Genomic DNA, 24,160 nt, shown 5'->3' on the forward strand with positions numbered 1-24,160 from the left:
TACGTCTCTTTGCCACCGTGAAGCCTAGTACGGCATAGCATCTCCTGAGCTTTCTTTTTGGATTCTCTGGGATGCCTAATAAGCATTTATTAACTGTGCGGGGAAATATCCCAGCCCGTCACTCATTTTAGCTAGGCCAACATCTGGATTCAAAAGGAGACCAGGAGAGGGCTGTGTCATATCATATGCATATAATGTTTCTCCCCTGCTCCACATTTAAAGCATCACTGTCCTCTCAAGGGGTAAATAGAATGTCGCCTTTTTGGGGACAAGTATGTCATATGGACTATGCTGTATTATATCTGCTTGAACCTAGCACTCACTGCCAATCTGTGAACCACTGCATGTATTTTGGACCAATCTTTCACAGTAAGGGGTCTCTCTGTGAATAGTTGCCATGTTTCCTCTATTCATAGAGCAGTGCTCGATATACATGGGGAATAAGCTTGTGGCCCCCGCCATGGATAACAGAGTTATCAGAGTATGTGTGGGCTCTGGGGCCTCTGGAAATGTAGGCCACAATTGTTGAGCCGTTGCTCCTATCTTAGCGTACTGGAAGAACTGGCCAGGGCCTAGATTAAATACATTTATGATATCCTGGAAGGAAATAAAGCGTCCTTTTGGTTACAGATCTGATTACAAGATACATCTCCCCTCCTGCCATTTGTCAATGAACATCACTCCAGCCATCTGTTCATAGGGGTAGATCAGCCATAGGTCAAGGTCTGGAACATACAGTGCCCTCTTGACAACCCGCCTCACTGCCTGCTCCCAAATCCCACCCATCAGGCAAATTAAGTTTGGGAAGTCCTGAGGCAAACCTTCACCCCTCATCATGAGGGCCCCAAGCTGGTGGTCACCGTGTGTGTCTGCCAATAGGAATTGTTCCCCGTTTAACCAATGAAGTGCATGCTGCTACTGAGCCGCAAAGTAATACAATTCAAGGTCTGAGACTTCCATTCCTCCCTTACCTCACTCCCACATAAGAGTGGACAAACGAACCCTACAATGCCTGCCCTGCCCTCGGATCTCCAATAATAACTTGTTGAGTTTCTTGAACACTGCCTGGGGTGGTTCATAAAAAGCATTCTGCATGACATATAGACACACTGGCAACACCACCATGTATATAAGAGCTATTTTCCCCATAAGCTATTATCACCATCCAGAACCAGATAGAGGCCCGGCCCATGTTGTGGTCATAGAACTGGGTCCGGTCATGCGCAATATAGATACCCTGATATTTTACCTCATCAATTGTTCAGGGCAATCCAGAATTTGGGAGGGAGGCTAGCAAATGACCTTCTAGTTGTCCCAGTGGAAACAGGTCTGATTTGTTCGGATTTATCCGAAGTCCCAACATCTCCCAGAATTAAGCCATTATATTTAATAATATCGGGACTGAGCTGCCCGGCTGGTGCAGATAGATCATTGCATCATCGGCATATAGCAAGACTATGGCCCTCATTACGAGTCTGGTGGTCTTAAAACCACCAGACTCATGGTGACAGTCAGGCTGCAACAGTTGTGGCAGTCTGACCGTCACACATTACAACCGTGGCCAACAGTCGACATCCTGGCAGTCTAGGTGGTTGTAATCCGCCTGGGTGGCGCTGCATGCAGCGCCGCCCTGGGGATTATGACTCCCCAATCTGCCAGCCTTTTCATGTTGGTTGGACCACCATGGAAAGACTGGCGGAATGGGGGCGTTGGTGGTATGGGCAGTGCAGGGGCCCCCATGGACAGCCCCGTTGTACTTTCCCCTGCCCGAATTATAGGCAGTGGAAAGCACGGCCAGTGCTGCTGCACCAGCCGCACCACCACATTGCTGCTGGCTCGATTATGAGCTGGCATCAATGTTAAGGCCCTGTTTCCCACTGGGCCTCCACCGCCCGCCAAACTCCTAATGAGGGACTTTGTGTTCAGAGTTTCTTACTGTTATTCCCCAGCCCAAAGCATTTCACAGAGTCTGCATGCTAATGGCTCCATTGCCATGGATAATATAAGGGGGATAGAGGACGTCCCTGCCAAGTGCCACTTTGCAATAGGATCGTAGCCAACACATACCATCTGGTGTGGACCCTCGCCTGTAGATTCCTGTAAATTAATTTAACCCACCTAATATAGCCTGGGCCAAGTCTCAGTCTGGCCATCACCTGCCAAATGTACTCCCACGTCACTGAATCAAATGCATGTTGAATATCTAAAATAAAATGACAAGTGCATAGGGATCATCTGGCAGTCCTGGTGAGTTAAAAACGTGTATGAGGCAATGCAAGTTACGCAGGGTATGCATGTGTAGGATAAAGCCAAATTGATCGTTGTGGATCAGCCAGGATAAGTAGGGGAGTAGGGGCTGAGCTAGGACATGACTTGGAATTTTAAGGTTGACATTCAGCATGAAGCAAGGTCAGTAGGAACGGGTCTCCAAGTGGTATTTAGCAGGCTTTGGGTTCACTGTTATCAATGCTTCCCTCATTGATTTCAGAAGCTCTCCTTTATTGAGGGCCTTGGCTAATACCACCAATAATGTATCTAGTAGGGCCACAGGGAAACATTCATAAAATTCCACAGGCACTCCATCACTCCCAATAATTTTGCAGGCTTTAAGGCCTTCACTGCTCCAAATAGCTCCTGTTTGGAGACTGGGGCCTCCAGTGACTCTCTCTCCCCTGGGCCCAGGCATTGCAGTGTCTCTAAACAATCAGACAGTTTCTGTGGCTATTCCTCATGTTGTGGGGCATCATACACCTTTTGGAAGCGAGCTGCAACTGTAGCAATGGTGGCCTGTTGTGTGTGGATTTCTCTACCCCTCACCCTCCTACACGTAGTATCGGTTGTGGTGCTGTGTTTGCTCTTATCAAATGAGCCAGCATCCTCTTCCCCCATCTACTTCAAACTACCATTGTCTCTTTGTTGTATTCTTAGTGTACTTCTCCAACAGATTCCATAACTCACACACCTTCTGTTTCTGACTATCTCAGTCCTTCAATGTGGAGGGGTTAGAGGGAAGCATGTTCCGCAGTCTCTCAAGTTCCTTTTCCTGTTGGGTAAGGTCAGTTTCTAATGTGCATTTCACCCCTAAAGTGGTCGTCAGGCACACCCCTTTTTATCACCAACTTCAAGGCATCCCATTCCACTGCTCGACCACTCACAGTTTTCTAGTTGTCCTCAAAATATTAGATCAGTGCTCTCAGCATTGTATCCCTGAAAACCAGGTGTAACAGAATTTTGGCATTACGCCTCCACACCAGGATCCTTGTGGCTGCCTATTTAAGGAGTAGGAAAGCAAGAGTGCCAAGTGGTCCAATAGATACCTGGCAAGGTATTGTATATCTAAAACCCTATGTGTAGCTGTCGCATGCACAAAAAAGTAGTTGAGGCAGCTGTGTGTGACCGTGGCTCAGGTGTAACAGGAATATATGTGTGTATCAGGGTGATGCTGATGCCATATGTCAATTACCTGAATCCTTTTCTGTGGCTGAAATAAGGCTGCAAGAGTTTATATGATAGTTGTAATGTTAGTAGTAAGCTTGTAATTAGTTGTGTAGCCAGGATGTCTTGATGGAGCAGGCCTGGGTTCACAATTGATCTATTTGGGGCTAAGTAGTGCAGACTTGTCAGTAAACATCATCATCATGTGTGCCCCTCCACCGTCAACCTTCCTGAGCACAAGGGTAGTATATTTATTTTATTTTAGTATTTCCATCCACTGCAAGCCTTTTTTTGCAGGCTCACAGTAAAAAACTTTTCGGCAAACACAGTGCACATGTGAAAATGATGATCTTGATGAGAAGGAATAATACAAATATGTTTCTGGTGGAGTATCCCATCCACTAAACTCTAAATCAGGCCGTAAATTTGTGGAAGGCCCATTGTTGTTCAAGTAACCAGAAGACTATTTAAAATGTTTTTAGGTGATAATGTGAACACAGTAATGTTACCTTCCCACGCATACAAGAAATTGGAGCTATATCTCTCCAAAAATTCCCAAGACATGTACGCTTGTATCAATGTATACTAGAGTTTATAGCTTTCATTTGGAGACAGAAGACTGAGAGATAATTTGATGTCAATTTTATGCAAAGGCATATAAAGTTAAACTGTATCTAAAAATGACCAACTCTATAATGCTAAATTCCCTATAAATCTTTTACACTGCAAATTTAAGATTCATGACCATGCATAAGGTAAAGCCAATCGAGGTGTCTACAAACTGAATGGTGATTTGCATTATACATTGGTAAATAAGGAATACTCGGCACGCACAGCACATTAGCCTCCTTTGAAAGATCTGTTTCCTGGTACATGTGAATGTGTGTTCCATACTTATGAAAGCCATTATAATTTCTCCATAGTGAATATTTAAAATGTCTGTAATTTATCCAAATTGACATTTGTCACAACATAAAGATACCATTAAGTTGAACCTCAACAGATGGAAATGGAACATTAAAGGCTGAATGCTCGAGTATGACAAAAATATTTCTTCTTATTTGCATTATTTTTAAGATGTTTTGATACTGCTAATAATACCTAATTAAATGCATTATATTTTTAACTCAGGAATAAAAATCTTAATTCTTTCCATTTTCTTGAAAATGTTGGTAAAGCATTCCTTTGGTTAGCACTCTGGTTATCGTCTCACATGAGTAACATGACGTTATTTATGGTGCATTACCACATTGACTCACCAACCCATACCCCGCCCATGCTTGTTTGAAAGATATCAATTTTAGGTGAACGTACCCAGGAATGTACCTGTATTACTACTTCTCTCAATGTTTAGTTCTTTCTATGTTGTACCTTCACTTGACTCTAGTACAGTCCCAGAAAGCTTACAAAAAAGGATAATATTGTTTATCTTTGCCCACTTTCAAAAGGCAACCATCGCTATGCTGCTGGAAATGGTGACGCTCCCTTTCCAGAATTTCCACATCCGATTTAGGGCCTGATTATGACTTTGCCAGAATTTATTGCGGCGATACCAGGAGCCCAGAATCTCCGATTCCAGCTTATAATGTTTCATCAAATTCCAGCATTTATACATTTTCCCCTGAAATTGGGAAGAACTGCACAAATCCCAAGAACACCAGGTCCTTTTGTGTCTTTATCCCCAGTTCTGGGGAAAAAATTTCAGCCCCATTGATCCCTACAGACCATGGGCCTGATGGGTCACAGTTGCGGTCCGACTGCCGCCAAAGTGGCAGTCCAACGTGACATTATGACCGTGGCAGAGCCGCCACGGTTCAACCGCCGACACCTCCAGGCTGCCGTCAGCGGAGAATTACAGGCAGTGAAATGCGCGACAGGAGCTGCTGCACCCGCCACACCACCACATTGCAGCCGGCTCCACTAGGAGCCGGCTCCAATGGTAAGGCCCTGTTCACCACAGGGCTGGTGGGTGGGAACCCTGTTTCTGCCCGCCAGCCCACTGGTGAACTCCTAATAGGGCGGGCGGGGTTCAGCCCGCACAGGCGGCCTGATGGCAAGAAGAATTTGGAAGGTGGCCAAGCCGCCCGCCAAACTCATAATGAGGCCACATGTGTAGTTGCACTGGGGGCCACGTGCTGCTCTTACATTTGACACAAACTATGCACTTTTCAGATCACTGTTCATAGCCTCTTGTTTGCTTTGTCCAAAGCAGAAACAATGCATAGGCCCACTTACTCGATCCTGATAAACTCATCAATGACCTCATTTAATTTTAGAAACATTGTTTCTTGATTCGAATAAAATGTTGACATACCTCCGGGGCAAATGTGCAATGTCCTGATGCGCTTATTTGTTTATATGGAATCTACTATAGGGTTTATAAGATTGAAGACGTTCACTCATTTCTAGAAGATCATATTGCACAAAACATACTGAAATCAATAATGCCACATAATGAAAGCAGCTTTTGGACAACACGCACAAAATTAGGGAACCTTCCCACCTAGAAGACTGCACCCATGCAGGAGTGTCTGTGTGGTCAAAACTCCAGTCCTGAACACATGGGTGCCTTTTCACCAAGGCCTTTTGTAGTATAGTAAAGTAGTAATCTTCTAGTACTCTTTGATACTTTTACATGTCTTTGTGATTTGGATGGAAAACACATAAAATGTGAATAAAATGTGAATATTGAAGTAGTGTTCCTATGCAATTAGCACAAAAAGAAAGGACTACGCTTAATGTGCACTTTGACTACTAGATACTTGGACCTTTCATGGCTGATTTACAAAGGCACCTAAGAGTATTTAAAATAGTGCTGCTCCATAGAGTTTATAACTGATGTCTGGTTATGTGTTAGAGAGATGTAAGTAGAATCGATTATTTCAGCCCTGTCTCAGAGTAGGAAAGCATACCATAGACAACTACACTACATTTTTCTGTACCCTCATGAAATGGAAGTGTGCATCCAAACTGAATGATTGCGGCAACCACTGAACCTGCCCCACTGTGCAGAAGATGGATGGAAGGGTGTCCTTGCTGATCTTTAACATTACTCAGTTTTGTGAAATGGGATACACCACTTTGTAATACTTTGCGCTACATTATGCCTGCACCAGACATAATGCATGCACAGGGGGCATTCCCCTGTTAGGGGGCCAAAACAATGGTGCAAAGTTTTACGCACTTGTAATGCCTGCTTATATCAGGCGTTAAAAGGGGGCACACCATTGTTTACAATGGGCCCCTATGTACTGTTCAGGGTTAGCGCAAAAATGTTGGTGCTAACCCTGAACAGTACATCAGTAACATCAAATTTTTTTGACTCTGTTCCCCTTTACCCTGCACCATGGTGCACCGTTTCTTAGATATGGGGGACACATCGTGGCAGTAGGGGGGCGCTAAGGGGAGGAGGAAAGTGGCACCCAACTGGGTGAAGTGCCACTTTCCTTAAATCTGCCCCTAAGTCCTTTGGACCTGGCCCACTGGTGGCAGCATTAGTGGTGGTGGTGTGATTCGCAAGGCCGTTTGTGGGTAACTCAGGAAAGGCAATGAGAAATGTGTACTGAGTACATAATTGGGCCTCGGTGCACAAGTGTTTCTCTAAGGGTAACAAGCCTTCACTATTTAAGCAAAGTAATTTAACACCACAACATTCGTTGAGGGATCCTAAATGTTTCATCATTTTGGGACATCCTGATTGGGCGGGACATACGGTGTGCTAATAGTGCCCTGGGAAATTAATTACTGCACTTTACGATTTTGCCACTGCACATAATTACAACATTATTCTGAGATCTTCCGTTCAGAATGAGAGATAAGGTACAGAATAAGAACTATCCTGCCAAATTCTGCACATTTTTGCAACTACCGACCAATTTTCACCACGTATTAAATGCAAAAAAGCATGTGGCAAATGCACGGGTTTTACTGCACCAACAGAGGCGGGCACAAAAAGTTTTGCGCCTGTTGAAGTATTTCCAGACCACAGTAAATGAGGAACTAATTGAATTAAATGCAGTGTGTTTTATTAGGGACAATCAGGTTTTTTCATTTTAGTAACAGTAAAATACTTACAGATTAAAGATTAAACCGTGTTGATTGCAACATAAGTACCTGAAAAGTGAGATGTGAGGAGAGGAATCTCTACGAAACAGACTTTCAAGTATTCTTAGAAGTTGAACCTCTAGGCAACAGCAGACTACTTATTTTATCTTAAAAGTTTATAAAGGTAGTTGGATGCACATTTTTGAATTTTCAACTTGGATCTGCCTTGCCTCTGTGCCGTGGCATTTTCTACTCTAGCTCGATTGCACTTAAATAACGCTGACAAATGCTTCTATTGGTTCTTAGGGGTGTTTTTTTATAACACACAGGCTTTCATATTTTTTTTAATCTTAATAACATAAAACTGTATTTAGAGAATAGCTCTATATACAGTAACATTTCACAGTTTTTACTGTGTAAGCATGCACTATAAAATGATATATCCTAAAATGTTTTGAGTTCACTATCTCATCTCATCTGTTAAGTCATCAAGGCTATCGACATGGACTGATATTACATAGTAAGTACCTTTGAGGGGGGCCCTCAGGTCACTGGACAAATGCAGAGAGCGTGGTGTATGGATGACATGCAGAGCTCCCTGGTTGCAGCCTCAGGAGCATCCACTAGGAATCCCCCCATACTTTTAGCATGTAGCCCTCTAAGGTGGGGCGACCTTCAGTTAGGGCCCCTTGAGTAGTCTTAGTTGGTCTACAGGAGCACTGCTGAATACATTAGGTATAGCTGCGGAAATGTCCTATGCAACCTCTCTTCTTTTATACAATTTACACAAGAAAAAACACACTTCTTTATAAGGTAAAGGTGGTAAAAAGCCTCCATAAACCAGAGCATTATTTTGATTTCTGAGGTATATTCAAAATCCTGCTCTTGTGTTGGATTATGTAAATTTCATGGGGGCGGGGGGTACCTTTCACTCCCAACAACTGAGGCACCTTGCAAGAAAGCAGCCCAACACTGGACGCTCTAACAAGGTAAAGTAATATACTTTAGAGAAATATGCCATTTTCGTCTGCAGAATTGGCCTACCGTGATCGGCACTTCGGCATTTATTTAAGTTGAACAAACTGTAGATCTGCACACCCATAGACATGGCCCCAAGAAAATTAGGCTTCACTTATGAATAGTCGGGTACATGCCACACTACATATTGCAGTGGGTAATGGATGTCAACTATTTCAAATCTGTGTTTTTATTTGATGCCCTTTATTCTTGTCATGGACTTTCACAACTGTGAAGCCAATTCACAAAGGCATGTAAGTGAACATAAAAAGTACTGCTGTAGCACTCATTTATGCATTTCGACATGCCTTTGTGAACTGGCATCAACATATATAAAATAGGAGTATCCATGTGCAACTAGTACAAATAGACAGTGTTGTGCCCTTTTTGCACCCTTAGTAATATGGAGTTAGATTTTTAGGGGGTGATACACAAAGACGTGTAAAGGTCCATAAAAGAGTGCCAAGTAATACCACTTCTGAACGTTTTGGTGAATCAGTGCCTTTCCTTTCTATCTTTGGGCACAAAGGGCCAGATGTACCATCACGGCCCATTGCGATTCGGTAATAGCGATTTTTAAAAAATCGCTATTACTGACTCGCAAAGGGCCATGTATCACATTTGCGAATCGGTAATAGCGATTTCTTAAAAACCTACCGAAATTGCGATACCGGCCCCATTCCCAGCTATGGGCCGATAGCTGCAAATTTTTTGCATTTCCAAAATTGCGATTTCTGAACCAGAAATCACAATTTTGGAAATGCAAAAGGCCAGGGTGCTGGGGGCCTAAGGCCCCCTCTCCTGCACCCCAAAAACTTTTTTTTTAACATGAAAGGTACACACATGCCAAAAGGGCATGTGTGCTTTACATGTTACATTTAAAAATGCAGTTTAACTGCATTTTTAAATTTTGCACCAGGTTACCACTTGGTTGCAAAGCATGGTATTTTGCAAGTGTAAAATGCCATTTGTGGAAAAATCGCAATTTGCGATTTTTTCCAGCATTGCAACTCGCAATTTCCAGGTCGCAACGCAAGAAATCGCAATTTTTGCGATTTCTTATTTGTGGTCTGCGAATGCATTTCATGCATCGCAGACCACTGTTTTGCACTCGCAAATGGCCGAATTTACTGATTCGCACCGTTTACGAGTGCAAAACTTTTTGATACATCTGGGCCAAAATGTATTTAGGTGTCATAAGTCGGTAGGGTATCCTTTCTCCAATGAGCTTCATTTAAGATATGTATTTATATTTTTGTATATAAACATAGTTTGTGTAGTGTGCAGCCGAAGAAATAGCTGTCTGCTAAAACGCGGTTGATTTTAACGAGTTGTTTACACTTCAGGAAAAAAATCTGTCACATGTAGTTGACATTCTTAGTGGCCCAGTACTTAAGGTAATATTGGACCTGATGTTTTCCCTGTGCAGCAATACCTCCATGTTGAAAGTCTTGAAAGGAGAAATGAGGTATACCAAGGTAAAACTACACATTTTAATTTGTTCAGAACTTCCACGATCTGAAAAAGCACTAGATAAAAAGTATGCCTACATCTTGTAATATGTTTTTTACCCATATCGAGATAGTGCACTTAGAGTGACACCGGGTATGTATGGCCATGGTGAATTGTCAAGAAAGTCCAGGTAGAAGGTATGCAACATAATTCCAGCTCTGTAAAACTCATTATAACATGTTGTCTATGTATTTCACATTTAAAACATATGTTGAAGTATTTTGATGAAAGTTACTCCGTACCCTCACGGGACCTGTGCTCTTCAGTTCAAGGACGTCCATAGTGTAGTTGACTCTACGCCCATAGTGATCAAATTGAACATTTCCCGTCAGCCCTTGTATCCGAACCTAAAATGAAACACAGCATCAACATTTACAACTACTTGGCACATGTGGATTTTTTTCCTGGTGCAGCAGGACTGACGTTACTTTTAAATGTAAACATAAATAACAATTATGACATTTTAAACAAGCACTGGACATTATTATTTGGGTTAGTTAGTAAAACGTTTTGGTGACATATAGCAGGCTACTGGTGGCTCTTACAAGTAAACCTCAAAATTGTTAAATATTGATAATACACCTACACACACTCTTCCTCCAAGCAATCCAGGCAGATTGCTCCCCGAAATGTTAGGTGAAGAAACAGTTTCCAAGTCACCTTGGCTTTACAGCCAAATACTCAAACATCTTCAGAACTAAGAGCCAGATGTATCAAAGATCCATTTTGCATTTCTTAAATAGCAAATTTTGAGAAATCGCTATTTAAGAAATGCAAAATGGGATGTATGAAATTTGTGATTCGGTAATAGCGATTTTTTTAAATGGGCAATCAATATTACCAAATCGCAATTAGAGAATGGGACTCCATTCATCCCTATAGTTAAGAATGGTTTTGCATTTCCCAATTTGCGAATTCCAGTTAGGAATTCGCAAATTAGGTAATGCAAACCCCAGAGTGCTGGGGGCCTAAGGCTCCCTCTGATGCACCCCAAAAAAATATTTGCGGACATGTGAAGCACATACATGCCCTAGGGGCATGTGTGCGCTACATGTCATTTAAAAAAATGCATTTATAATGCATTTTAAAAAATTGCACATGCTTACCACCAAATTGGATTTGGTGGTAATTACATTTCCTAAATGCCCAATTCGCATTTTTAGACCAAGAGTTTTAAACTTTACCTGAAAAGTTGCCAATTTCAGCCCTGCATTGTTTTTGCTGCTGTGTCCTGATAAGCCAGCCTCTGGCAGCCTGATGAGGTGTGAAGTGGCCTGGCTTCACACAAAGAGATGTGCCTGTGGGAGGGAATTTCCCCTCAGCAGATGGTGAGGCAGGAAGGGGAGGGCTGCCAAAGTGGTCTTCAAAGGCAGAGAAGGACATTTGGGGCACCCCAGCAACACACCCACATCCTGCAAACCCCAGACAACTAGGTGCCCCCTTGATTAGATTAGGAGAGGGCAAGAGAGGGGTGTGTTTATGATTTTTAGCCACACCAGTGGGTGGGCTCAGCCAGATGTAACCTCCAAAAATCAGATTCAGCCATGATGGATTTTTGAAGAATGTTGCCTCCTGGGATTGATTTTTGCCACACTTCCCAGGAAGTGTTCATCACAGGGGGAAGGACCCTGCACCTGATTGGAGAATCAGGACCCCCCTGTTTTTCACCCAGAAGCAAGGATAAAACTGGCAGACCTGCACCCACACCTCAGTTCCCTACCACATTCCTACCAGGAAGAACTACAGAAGAAGAAGGGCTGCACTGCAGGACCCCTGGCCTGCACCTGGAACCTGCACTCAGAAGGACTGCACCAGCTGCACACTTGGGCTTCACCACAAGAAGGACTTTGCCTGGCTTCAACTGGTTCAAGGAGGGCCTCCCTGTTTGCTACAGGTGAAAAATTGCTAACCAGAGTCCCCTGCACCACCTCCTGAAGAAATCAACCAGCTGACCACTGCCCGGTGGCCAAAAAGGAGTTTGTGCCAGGTGCATTCTGGGAGTTGTAGTCCGCACCCCCAAGGATCATCTCAGAGCTTCTGGACCCCTGGGGTGAGCTGTGGACCCCAAAAGAACCTTAAAAGAACATCTGGGAGAAGCCCCAGAAGTTTGGAGAGCTTTTAAAAAAAAGCTCCATAGAGGGACCGACCTGCCGTGGCAACTCTACCCGGCTTGCCTCAACCGCGACCCGGCCTGATTTGCAGGTTCGTCCCACTGAAGAAAATCTCTGAAAAAGAGACTAAATCCGAAGGTAGAAAGTTGACCGGGATCTCCCATCCAGCGTATCCGAGGAGGGCTCCAGGGACATCAGATCAAGATCCAGGTTTGCCCCAGTCGAAGGATTTTCACCTCGAAAAAACGACTAAGTCCGAAGGTAAAACCTCCACCGAGGGCTCCCGCAACGCATACCCGGAGAGGAGTTCCAGGAGGTCGGATTGGACTGGCAGGTTCGTCCCGCTGAAGAAAATCTTCAGAAAAGAGACTAAGTCCGAAGGTAAACTTTTGACCGAGGCCTCCCGCGAGCTGTAGCCGAGCAGGGCTCCATCGCGGTCGGCCTTAAACTTTGACTTTGCCCCGGTCGAGGTGCAACCAGATAACCCGATTGGCGCTTTTTGTTTCTAGGCGCTAAAAAAACTATAATTCTTTAAAAATTCATATCTCCGGTTCCCCTTATCCGATTTTATTCGTTATTGTGTCATTCTAAAGATATTATCTATATATTATCTATTTTTATAAATTGGTTTTGGATTTTCAAAATGTTTCCTGTGTTTTATTTAATTACTGTTTTGTGATATTTGAATGCTTTACACTCTGTCTCCTAAGTTAAGCCTTGTCGCTCATTGCCAAGCTACCAAGGGTTGAGCTGGGTTTAATTTACTGAGACCTAACTGGACCTAAGTGGAGGTTAGTGGCCTATTGCTAAGTGTAGGTACCTGTGAGTGAAAAACTATAAAGGGGTTCCCTAAGAGAATACTAGTAGCTCAATCAGGGAAAAATATAAGTAGGAGAAACTACGACGTGAGCTACAATAATAATATATTGTCTGAAGATCGAATAATCTTCAGAAGTAACGCCCTGTAGGGACTAATAAATGAAGACTGATAAATTAAGATCATTGAAGGAAATGATGCCGGACTGCTAGACAGAATCAAATAATGACACGAAAAAACTGGGAACAAAATCACGACAAGAAAAACTTTAATTAAATACTATAAATAGGCAAATAATAATGAAGTAAAAATATATATATATTTTTTTTAATAAATTTATAAAACACTAATATTCTAATTCAGGCACACCACAGTCAAACTAGACGACAATGAACAATATGATCAAATCAAAATTTTCTTACACGTATGACAACATTAATAGGCCAATACATAAAAAGTACAATAAATACTGACATATAGAAACCATACTCAGAAAGTAAATGAATGCATATACATCAATAACAATCTGATACAAAAATAATCTATGTTGAAAAGAGAGTGAATCAAAATAGTATCACTACAGCAAGAATATGCCCTTACCAATAACCCATTTTCCAACACTTATGTGGTGTTTTTACGTTATTATTACTGTTTCATGTACTTCATAAATATTTTACACATTGTTTCTAAGTTAAGCCTGACTGCTTTGTGCCATGCCACCAGAGGGTTAAGCATTGGTCATTTGGGGTTTAAGTGTGATTTTACCCTGACAGCGATGGTAGTTACTACTTGAGTAGGGTTTCTCCCCCTCAACCAGTAACCCAATTTCTTACACAGGGTGAAGGGATGATCACAAAAACACAAAAAGATCTAGGTTAGTGGTGGGGTCATTTTCAGATTATGGTGCTATAGGTCCCATGCTACAATCCAGTATATGTCTAGTAGCTTCGTCAACCATGTTCATGATGAATGTGCCATATCACAGTTGTCCATAACTCGTATAACGTGTGTTAGACCTGACAGCCTTAGGGTAGTCACCCCTAACTTTTTGCCTGCCTCCCTCCACTTTGTGGACACTGTTTTTGCTGGTTTTTAGACTCTGCGCACTTTATCACTGCTAACCTGTGCTAAAGTGCATATGCTCTCTCCCTTAAAACATGGTAACCTTGAATCATACCTGATTGGACTATTAATTTACTTATAAGTCCCTAGTAAGGTGCACTTTATGTGCATAGGGCTGGTAAATTAAATGCTACTAGTGGGCCAGCAGCACTGGTTGTGCCACCCACTTAAGTAGCCCCTTTTCCTTGTCTCAGGCCTGCCATTGCAAGGCCTGTGTGTGCAGTTTCACTGCCACCTCGACTTGGCATTTAAAAGTACTTGCCAAGCCTAGAACTCCCCTTTTTCTACATATAAGTCACCCTTAATGTGTGCCCTAGGTAACCCCTAGAGCAGGGTGCTGTGTGGGTAAAAGGCAGGACATGTACCTGTGTAGTTATATGTCCTGGTAGTGTAAAACTCCTAAATTCGTTTTTACACTACTGTGAGGCCTGCTCCCTTCATAGGCTAACATTGGGGCTGCCCTCATACACTGTTGAAGTGGCAGCTGCTGATCTGAAAGGAGCAGGAAAGTCATATTTAGTTTGGCCAGAATGGTAATACAAAATCCTGCTGACTGGTGAAGTCGGATTTAATATTACTATTCTAGAAATGCCACTTTTAGAAAGTGAGCATTTCTTTGCACTTAAATCCTTCTGTGCCTTACAATCCACGTCTGGCTGGGCTTGGTTGACAGCTCCTTGTGCATTCACTCAGACACACCCCAAACACAGGGTAGTCAGCCTCACTTGCATACATCTGCATTTTGAATGGGTCTTCCTGGGCTGGGAGGGTGGAGGGCCTGCTCTCACACAAAGGACTGCCACACCCCCTACTGGGACCATGGCAGACAGGATTGAACTGAAAGGGGACCTGGTGCACTTCTTAGCCACTCTTTGAAGTCTCCCCCACTTCAAAGGCACATTTGGGTATAAAACAGGCCCTCTGCCCTACCTCAGCAGACACTTGCTGGAGAAGAAACCTGAACCAGAAACTACATCCTGCCAAGAAGAACTGCCTGGCTGCTCAAAGGACTCACCTGTCTGCTTTCTACAAAGGACTTCTGCCTTGCTGTTGGCCTGCTGCCTTGCTGAACTCTTGTCTGGCTGTGAAAGTGCTCTCCAAGGGCTTGGATAGAGCTTGCCTCCTGTTCCCTGAAGTCTCAGGACCAAAAAGACTTCCCTCTTTCGCTTGGATGCTCTGTGCGCGAAAATTTAGACGCACAGCTTGTGCCGCGGCGAGAAAAACGCCGCACACCGACGCTGATCGACGCGACGCTCTTGGGACGACCGAAAACCCGACGCACGGCTTCGCAAGGACAACGCCGCCCGACCTCTAGAGGAGAAATCGACCCGACGCCTGCCGTGAGATTGTAATTTCGACGCGCAGCCCTGCAGAACGACGCGCAGCCGGAAAACAAGCAGGAAAATCCACGCACAGACCCAGGACATCTGGTAATCCCCGCGATCCACGAAAAGAGACTGTCCGCGCGCCGGAAAACGACGCACGACTTCCCCGCGTGGAAAATAATGACGCAAGTCCATGTGTGCTGAGGAGAAATCGACGCACACACCCTTTTTCCACGCACCTCTTCTTTTGTGGCCCTCTGAAGAGATTTTTCCACTCTAAACCAGGTACTTGTGCTTGAAAGAGACTTTGTTTATATTCTAAAGACTTAAGACACTTTATATCACTTTTCAGTGATATCTCTACAATTTCCCATTGCAACTTTATTCTTTTTTACCTACAATTACCCAGATAAATATTATGGCCCATATTTATACTTTTTGACGCTAAACTGCGCTAACGCAGTTTAGCGTCAAAAAATTTAGCGCCGTCTAACGCCATTCCGAAGCGCCATGCGGGCGCCGTATTTATGGAATGGCGTTAGCCGGCGCAAGCAGACCGGCGCTGCCTGGTGTGCGTGGAAAAAAACCACGTAGACCAGGCAGCGCCGGCGTAGGGGGAAAATGGCGCTAGGGCGTCTTAAAATGGCGCAAGTCGGGTTGACGCCATTTTTTCGACGCCCAGACGCCATTTAAATGACTCCTGTCTTAGTAAAGACAGGAGTCATGCCCCCTTGCCCAATGGCCATGCCCAGGGGACTTATGTCCCCTGGGCATGGTCATTGGGCATAGTGGCATGTAGGGGGGCACAAATAAGGCCCCCCTATGCCACCCAAAAAAAATTGAAAAATATAAAAAATTATACTTACGTGAACTTACCTGAATGTCCCTGGGGTGGGTCCCTCCATCCTTGGGTGTCCTCCTGGGGTGGGCAGGGGTGGCAGGGGGGGTCCCTGGGGGCAGGGGAGGGCACCTGTGGGCTCATTTTGAGCCCACAGGCCCCTTAACGCCTACCCTGACCCAGGCGTTAAAAAGTGGCGCAAATGCGGGGTTTTTTGACCCTCCACCTCCCGGGCGTGATTTTTGCCCGGGAGTATAAATACGACGCATTTGCGTCGCCGTCATTTTTTTAGACGGGAACGCCTTCCTTGCATCTCATTAACGCAAGGAAGGCGTTCACGCAAAAAAATGACGCTCTTTGCCCATACTTTGGCGCTAGACGCGTCTAACGCCAAAGTATAAATATGGCGTTAGTTTTGCGCCGAATTTGCATCGAAAAAAACGACGCAAATTCGGCGCAAACGGAGTATAAATACGGGCCCATATATATTTTTCTAAACACTGTGTGGTGTATTTTTGTGGTGCTATATGGTGGTATTGTATGATTTATTGCACAAATACTTTACACATTGCCTTCTAAGTTAAGCCTGACTGCTCGTGCCAAGCTACCAGAGGGTGGGCACAGGATAATCTTGGATTGTGTGTGACTTACCCTGACTAGAGTGAGGGCTTTTGCTTGGACAGGGGGTAACCTGACTGCCAACCAAAAACCCCATTTCTAACATTGGTGATCAGCAGTGAGGATAGGACTTGTATTTGTGCAGTGACATACAGTAGCTAAGTATTTCACTACCTACCCACAGTTGAAGGTCAACTTGGTTTTTATCTCTTTTTGCAAATCCGTTTTTTTTCCTGACAATTTTCAAAAACTAAATCCTCACTCAACATGTCTCTGACTGGGTCTCAGACAGGGGACTTTGACCTAGTCCAGTTGGATACATATACGGTCAAACAACTAAGAGGATTCTGCAGGGCATTGAGGGTACCCACCCAAGGGGCCTCCAGAAAGGAGGACTTTCAAGTGGCGCTGAGGGCCTGGGCAGAAGCCCATTTAGAGGATGATGAGGAAGAGGAGCCAGAAAATGGCCCCTCAGAGGAATTTTCACTATCTGTGGATGGTGTTACCACTGCAATTGTGCACCCTTCCAGACCAGGGAGCAGTGTCTCTGTGCAAAGCCTGACCGCAGAGGAAAGGAGAGAAGAAAGGGAGTTCCAATTGCAAATGGCAAAACTGAAAATTGAGGCTCAACAGGAGGAGAGAAGGGCAGAAAGAGAAGCCAAACAAGCTGAGGCTGAAAGAGCAGCCAAACAGATTGAAGCTGAAAGAACAGCCAAACAGATTCAAGCAGAAGCTGAAAGGGCAGCCAAACAAGCGGAAGCTGAAAGAGCAGCCAAACAAGTGGAAGCTGAAAGAGCTTTGGCTGAAAAGAAACTATTGTTGGCTCATGAACTGAGTCTCAAGGAGCTGGAGATCAAGGCAAGACAGTCTGAATCCAGCAATAATGGTGGCAGCATACTGACAGGACCTGCTGGAGAAAAGAAGGTTTGTATACCCAAAAATGTGGTGCCCAGTTTTGTGGAGGGAGATGACACAGATAAATGGTTAGCTGCTTATGAAGTTGCACTAAGGGCTCATGAGGTTCCTGAAGGGCAATGGGGGGTAGCTATGTGGGGTTATGTACCGCCATTGGGGAGGGATACACTCCTCACATTGGATCAACCTGATCAAAACACATACCCACTTCAGAAAGCCATTTTACTTGCCAAGTTTGGGCTGACCCCTGAGGGATACCGTCAGAGGTTCAGGGACAGCACCAAACAAACCACACAAACATGGGTAGATTTCTTTGACTTCTCCAGTAAGGCACTGAATGGATGGGTGCGGGGCAACAAAGTAGCTGATTATAAAGGTTTATATGACTTGATTCTAAGAGAGCATATGCTTAATACTACTTATACAGAGTTGCGCCAGCACTTAGTGGATAGCAAGCTGACTGATCCCAGGAAGCTTGCTGAGGAGGCGGACCTCTGGGTTAGCACCAGAGTGTCCAAGAAGGTACCTGGGGGGGACTCCCACAAAGGTGGTCAGGGTTCCCAACAGAAGAAAGAGGGGGGAGATAAACTTGCAGATAAGGAACTCTCTAAAGGCACCCAAAAGAATCTTCAGGGAGGGGGTGGCAACCCTTCCTTTTCCAAATTTGGGAAAAAGCCAGGGACATATGACAGGTCAGGGAAACCTAAGCCCAAATGCCTGGAGTGTTACCAGTATGGTCACTATAAAGGCGATCCCCAGTGCCCCAAGAGGGCACCGTCCACTACCGGACAGGCACCTGGGTTGACTAGTGTAGCACTCGGGGGGGAGATGGACCCAGATAGCTTTGGGGAACAGGTAGAGATTTCCCTAGTGTCCCTGGGAGAAGGAGAAATGGTGCCCAAGGTCCACATGCCCAAAAATACTTCCAAGTACCGGCAGTGGGTCACCATTGATGGGCAGAAGGTGGAGGCTCTGCGTGACACAGGAGCCAGTATGACTACTATCAAGAGTCAGCTGGTGTCAACAGAGCAGATAATACCTAATACATTCCACCAGGTCATAGTCGCTGACAATCGTGAGAGTCACCTACCGGTGGCTCTGGTTCCCTTTGAGTGGGGGGGGGGGGTCTCTGGTACTCTGAAAGTAGCTGTGAGTCCTGCCATGCCTGTAGATTGTCTGTTAGGCAATGATCTTGAGCATACTGCTTGGAAAGAAGTGGAGCTCAAGTCTCACCTGGAGATGTTAGGGTTACCTGAGTGGGTCTGCATGACCACACGGTCCATGGCTGACAAGGGGAAGTCAAGGGCATCTGGAGCCTGGAACGATGGCCCAGAGAGCTGCCAAGAGGAGGGACCAGGGGCACGGGAAACCGGCCCCAGAAGTTCCTGCAGTGGCTGACGGGGCTCCTGAGGAGGAGGCTCCCGAGCCAACTGGGGAAGACATTGCCACCCTAGGTGACTTACCTGAGCTTGCTGGCTGGCAAGTTGAGGGTGGACCCACCAGGGAGGAATTCTGCAAGGCGCAGAAAGAATGTCCCACTCTAGAAGGTCTGAGGAAACAAGCCTCAAACCAGGCAGCAGGTGACACCTCTGGCGATCACCACCTATATTGGGAGAATGATCTCCTCTACAGTGAGCGTAAGGTTCCGGCCTTTGGGGCAGCACGTACGCTGGTGGTCCCCCAATGTTACCGAACCTTCCTACTGGGTCTGGCTCACGACATTCCCCTGGCAGGACATTTGGGGCAAGGCAAGACCTTTAACAGGCTTGTCACCCACTTTTATTGGCCCAAAATGAGGACACACTCAGATAAATTCTGCAGATCTTGTCCTACCTGCCAGGCCAGTGGTAAAGCAGGAAAAAGGGGTAAAAGCCCCCTGATTCCACTTCCTGTCATTGGCACCCCCTTTGAAAGGGTGGGCATGGACATTGTTGGTCCCTTGGACCCCAAAACTGCCTTAGGCAACAGGTTCATCCTGGTTTTGGTGGACCATGCCACCCGTTACCCAGAGGCAATCCCTCTGAGGACCGTAACTGCACCGGTGGTGACCAGAACTCTGATGGGGATATTTACCCGTGTGGGATTCCCCAAGGAGATAGGGGGTGATTCTAACATTGGCGGGCGGCGGAGGCCGCCCGCCAATGTTCCCCCTCCAAAATACCGCTCCGCGGTCAAAAGACCGCTGAGGGTATTTTGGGATTTGCCCTGGGCTGGCGGGCGGCCGCCAAAAGGCCGCCCGCCAGCCCAGGGCAAATCGACCTTCCCACGAGGACGCCGGCTCTGAATGGAGCCGGCGTAGTGGGAAGGTGCGACGGGTGCAGTTGCACCCGTCGCGTATTTCAGTGTCTGCTTTGCAGACACTGAAATACTTTGCGGGGCCCTCTTACGGGGGCCCCTGCAGTGCCCATGCCATGGGCATGGGCACTGCAGGGGCCCCCAGGGGCCCCGCGACACCCCCTACCGCCATCCTGTTCCTGGCGGGCGAACCGCCAGGAACAGGATGGCGGTAGGGGGTGTCAGAATCCCCAAGGCGGCGCAGCATGCTGCGCCGCCTTGGAGGATTCTGACGGGCAGCGGAAAACCGGCGGGAGACCGCCGGTTTTCCTGCACTGACCGCTGCCAAAGCGCCGCGATCAGAATGCCCTGCGGGGCACCGCCGGCCTGTCGGCGGTGCTCCCGCCGACCCTGGCCCCGGCGGTCTAAGACCGCCGGGGTCAGAATCACCCCCATAGTGTCTGACAGAGGCACTAACTTCATGTCTGCATACATGAAGTCTCTGTGGGATGCGTGTGGTGTAACCTACAAGTTCACCACACCCTATCACCCCCAGTCTAATGGTCTTGTGGAGAGATTCAACAAGATCCTGAAAGGTATGATTGGTGGCCTCCCTGAGGCCATGAGGCGTAAGTGGGACGTCCTCTTACCATGCCTTCTCTTTGCTTACAGAGAGGTCCCCCAGAGGGGGGTAGGGTTCAGTCCCTTTGAGCTTCTCTATGGGTACCCTGTCAGGGGACCGTTAAGCATTGTCAAGGAGGGATTGGAGAAAGCTCCAAAGGCACCCCCTCAGGACGTGGTCAGCTACATGTTGGCCCTCCGCAACCAGATGACCCGCTTCTGGAAAGAGGCCCAAAGTAACCTTGAGGCCAGTCAAGAGGTAATGAAACTCTGGTATGACCAGAAGGCCACCCTGGTAGAGTTTCAACCTGGAGACAAAGTGTGGGTAATGGAGCCAGTAGAGCCTAGAGCTCTCCAGGACCGCTGGTCTGGCCCATTTGAAATCAAGGAGCGGAAAGGGGAGGCCACTTACCTAGTGGACCTCCAAACCCCTAGGAATCCCCTAAGGGTGCTCCATGTGAACCGACTAAAGGCTCACTGTGAGAGGTCGGAGATCAACATGCTTCTGGTCACAGATGAAGGAAAGGAAGAGGAGAGTGAACCTCTCCCCGACCTCCTCTCTGCCCAAGAAGGTGATGGGTCAGTAAGCGGGGTCATTCTTTCTGACTCCCTGACTCTAAACCAGAAAGGAGACTGCTATGAGCTGTTGGAGCAGTTCTCCCCCCTGTTCTCCCTTACTCCTGGACTGACCCACCTCTGTGTTCATGATATTGACACCGGTGACAGTCTCCCTGTGAATAACAAAATTTACAGGTTGTCGGATAAGGTGAAGGCCAGCATCAAGGAGGAGGTCTCCAAGATGTTGACTCTAGGAGTTATCGAGAAATCCAGTAGTCCCTGGGCCAGCCCAGTGGTGTTGGTCCCTAAGGCTACTGCCCCAGGTGCGAAGCCAGAACTCCGGTTCTGTGTGGACTACCGGGGTCTCAACTCAGTCACACGGACTGATGCTCACCCCATCCCCTGAGCTGATGAGCTCGTTGACAGGCTGGGCGCTGCCAAGTTCCTGAGTACGTTTGATCTTACTTCAGGGTACTGGCAGATCGCCCTGACTGAGGGGGCTAAGGAAAGATCCGCATTTTCAACCCCTGATGGCCATTACCAGTTCCGGGTGATGCCGTTTGGATTGAAAAATGCCCTCGCTACCTTCCAACGGTTGGTTAACGGGGTCCTAGCTGGCAAGGATGCCTTCTGTGCAGCCTACCTGGATGACATAGCTGTCTACAGTTCCAGCTGGGAGGAACACCTGCTTCACCTCAAGGAGGTGCTTCAGGCCCTGCAACAGGCAGGCCTGACCATCAAGGCTAGTAAGTGCCAGATTGGGCAGGGTTCCGTGGTGTACTTGGGACACCTAGTGGGTGGTGGCAAGGTGCAGCCACTCCAGGCCAAGATTGAAACTATCAAGGCCTGGCAACCACTGCGAACGCAGACTGAGGTGAGAGCCTTTTTAGGCCTCACAGGATACTACCGCAGATTTGTCAAGGGCTATGGTACCATTGTATCACCCTTGACAGAGCTCACTTCCAAGAAACAACCTAGGTTGGTGAATTGGACCGAGGCTTGTCAGAAAGCCTTTGACGCCCTGAAGGAAGCCATGTGCACGGCCCCCGTGCTCAAGGCCCCTGACTACTCCCAGGAATTTATCGTGCAGACAGACGCTTCAGAGCATGGCATAGGGGCAGTCCTAGCACAGCTAAATGAGGAGGGCCGAGATCAACCGGTAGTCTTTATTAGCAGAAGGCTATTACCCCGGGAACAGAGGTGGAGTGCTATTGAGAGAGAAGCTTTTGCTGTGGTCTGGGCACTAAAGAAGCTAAGACCCTACCTGTTTGGGACTCATTTCCGGGTCCAGACAGACCACAGGCCCCTCAGATGGCTCATGCAGATGAGAGGTGAGAATCCAAAACTCTTGAGGTGGTCCATTTCCCTACAGGGGATGGACTTTACGGTGGAACATCGCCCAGGGGTTGACCACGCCAGTGCTGATGGTCTCTCCAGGTACTTCCGCCTTAGCGATGAGAGCTCCCAGGAGGTCGGGTAGCTCTTCCCACTTTCAGCTGGGGGACACACATATTAGACCTGACAGCCTTAGGGTAGTCACCCCTAACTTTTTGCCTGCCTCCCTCCACTTTGTGGACACTGTTTTTGCTGTTTTTTGGACTCTGCGCACTTTACCACTGCTAACCAGTGCTAAAGTGCATATGCTCTCTCCCTTAAAACATGGTAACCTTGAATCATATCTGACTGGACTATTAATTTACTTATAAGTCCCTAGTAAGGTGCACTTTATGTGCATAGGGCTGGTAAATTAAATGCTACTAGTGGGCCAGCAGCACTGGTTGTGCCACCCACTTAAGTAGCCCCTTTTCCTTGTCTCAGGCCTGCCATTGCAAGGCCTGTGTGTGCGGTTTCACTGCCAACTCGACTTGGCATTTAAAAGTACTTACCAAGCCTAGAACTCCCCTTTTTCTACATATAAGTCACCCTTAATGTGTGCCCTAGGTAACCCCTAGAGCAGGGTGCTGTGTGGGTAAAAGGCAGGACATGTACCTGTGTAGTTATATGTCCTGGTAGTGTAAAACTCCTAAATTCGTTTTTACACTACTGTGAGGCCTGCTCCCTTCATAGGCTAACATTGGGGCTGCCCTCATACACTGTTGAAGTGGCAGCTGCTGATCTGAAAGGAGCAGGAAAGTCATATTTAGTATGGCCAGAATGGTAATACAAAATCCTGCTGACTGGTGAAGTCGGATTTAATATTACTCTTCTAGAAATGCTACTTTTAGAAAGTGAGCATTTCTTTGCACTTAAATCCTTCTGTGCCTTACAATCCTCGTCTGGCTGGGCTTGGTTGACAGCTCCTTGTGCATTCACTCAGACACCCCCCAAACACAGGGTACTCAGCCTCACTTGCATACATCTGCATTTTGAATGGGTCTTCCTGGGCTGGGAGGGTGGAGGGCCTGCTCTCACACAAAGGACTGCCACACCCCCTACTGGGACCCTGGCAGACAGGATTGAACTGAAAGGGGACCTGGTGCACTTCTTAGCCACTCTTTGAAGTCTCCCCCACTTCAAAGGCACATTTGGGTATAAAACAGGCCCTCTGCCCTACCTCAGCAGACACTTGCTGGAGAAGAAACCTGAACCAGAAACTACATCCTGCCAAGAAGAACTGCCTGGCTGCTCAAAGGACTCACCTGTCTGCTTTCTACAAAGGACTGCTGCCTTGCTGTTGGCCTGCTGCCTTGCTGAACTCTTGTCTGGCTGTGAAAGTGCTCTCCAAGGGCTTGGATAGAGCTTGCCTCCTGTTCCATGAAGTCTCAGGACCAAAAAGACTTCCCTCTTTCGCTTGGACGCTCCGTGCGCGAAAATTTCGACGCACAGCTTGTGCCGCGGCGAGAAAAACACCGCACACCGACGCTGATCGACGCAACGCTCTTGGGACGACCGAAAATCCGACGCACGGCTTCGCAAGGACAACGCCGCCCGACCTCTAGAGGAGAAATCGACG

General features: G+C 46.6%; 1 protein-coding gene across 5 annotated transcripts in view; it reads right to left on the minus strand.

Moving 5' to 3' along the window:
* The window catches only part of GRIA4 (glutamate ionotropic receptor AMPA type subunit 4), an 892,311-nt gene that overhangs the window by 111,884 nt on the left and 756,267 nt on the right, over positions 1–24,160 (minus strand). For all 5 annotated transcript variants that reach the window (XM_069202350.1, XM_069202351.1, XM_069202354.1 and 2 more), the window contains exon 8: positions 10,251–10,355. In XM_069202350.1, the coding sequence (XP_069058451.1) occupies positions 10,251–10,355 (105 nt within the window). The remainder of the gene's footprint in view (positions 1–10,250; positions 10,356–24,160) is intronic.

This window comes from Pleurodeles waltl, chromosome 8, assembly GCF_031143425.1.
Source record: "Pleurodeles waltl isolate 20211129_DDA chromosome 8, aPleWal1.hap1.20221129, whole genome shotgun sequence".
Taxonomy (NCBI): Eukaryota; Metazoa; Chordata; class Amphibia; order Caudata; family Salamandridae; genus Pleurodeles; species Pleurodeles waltl.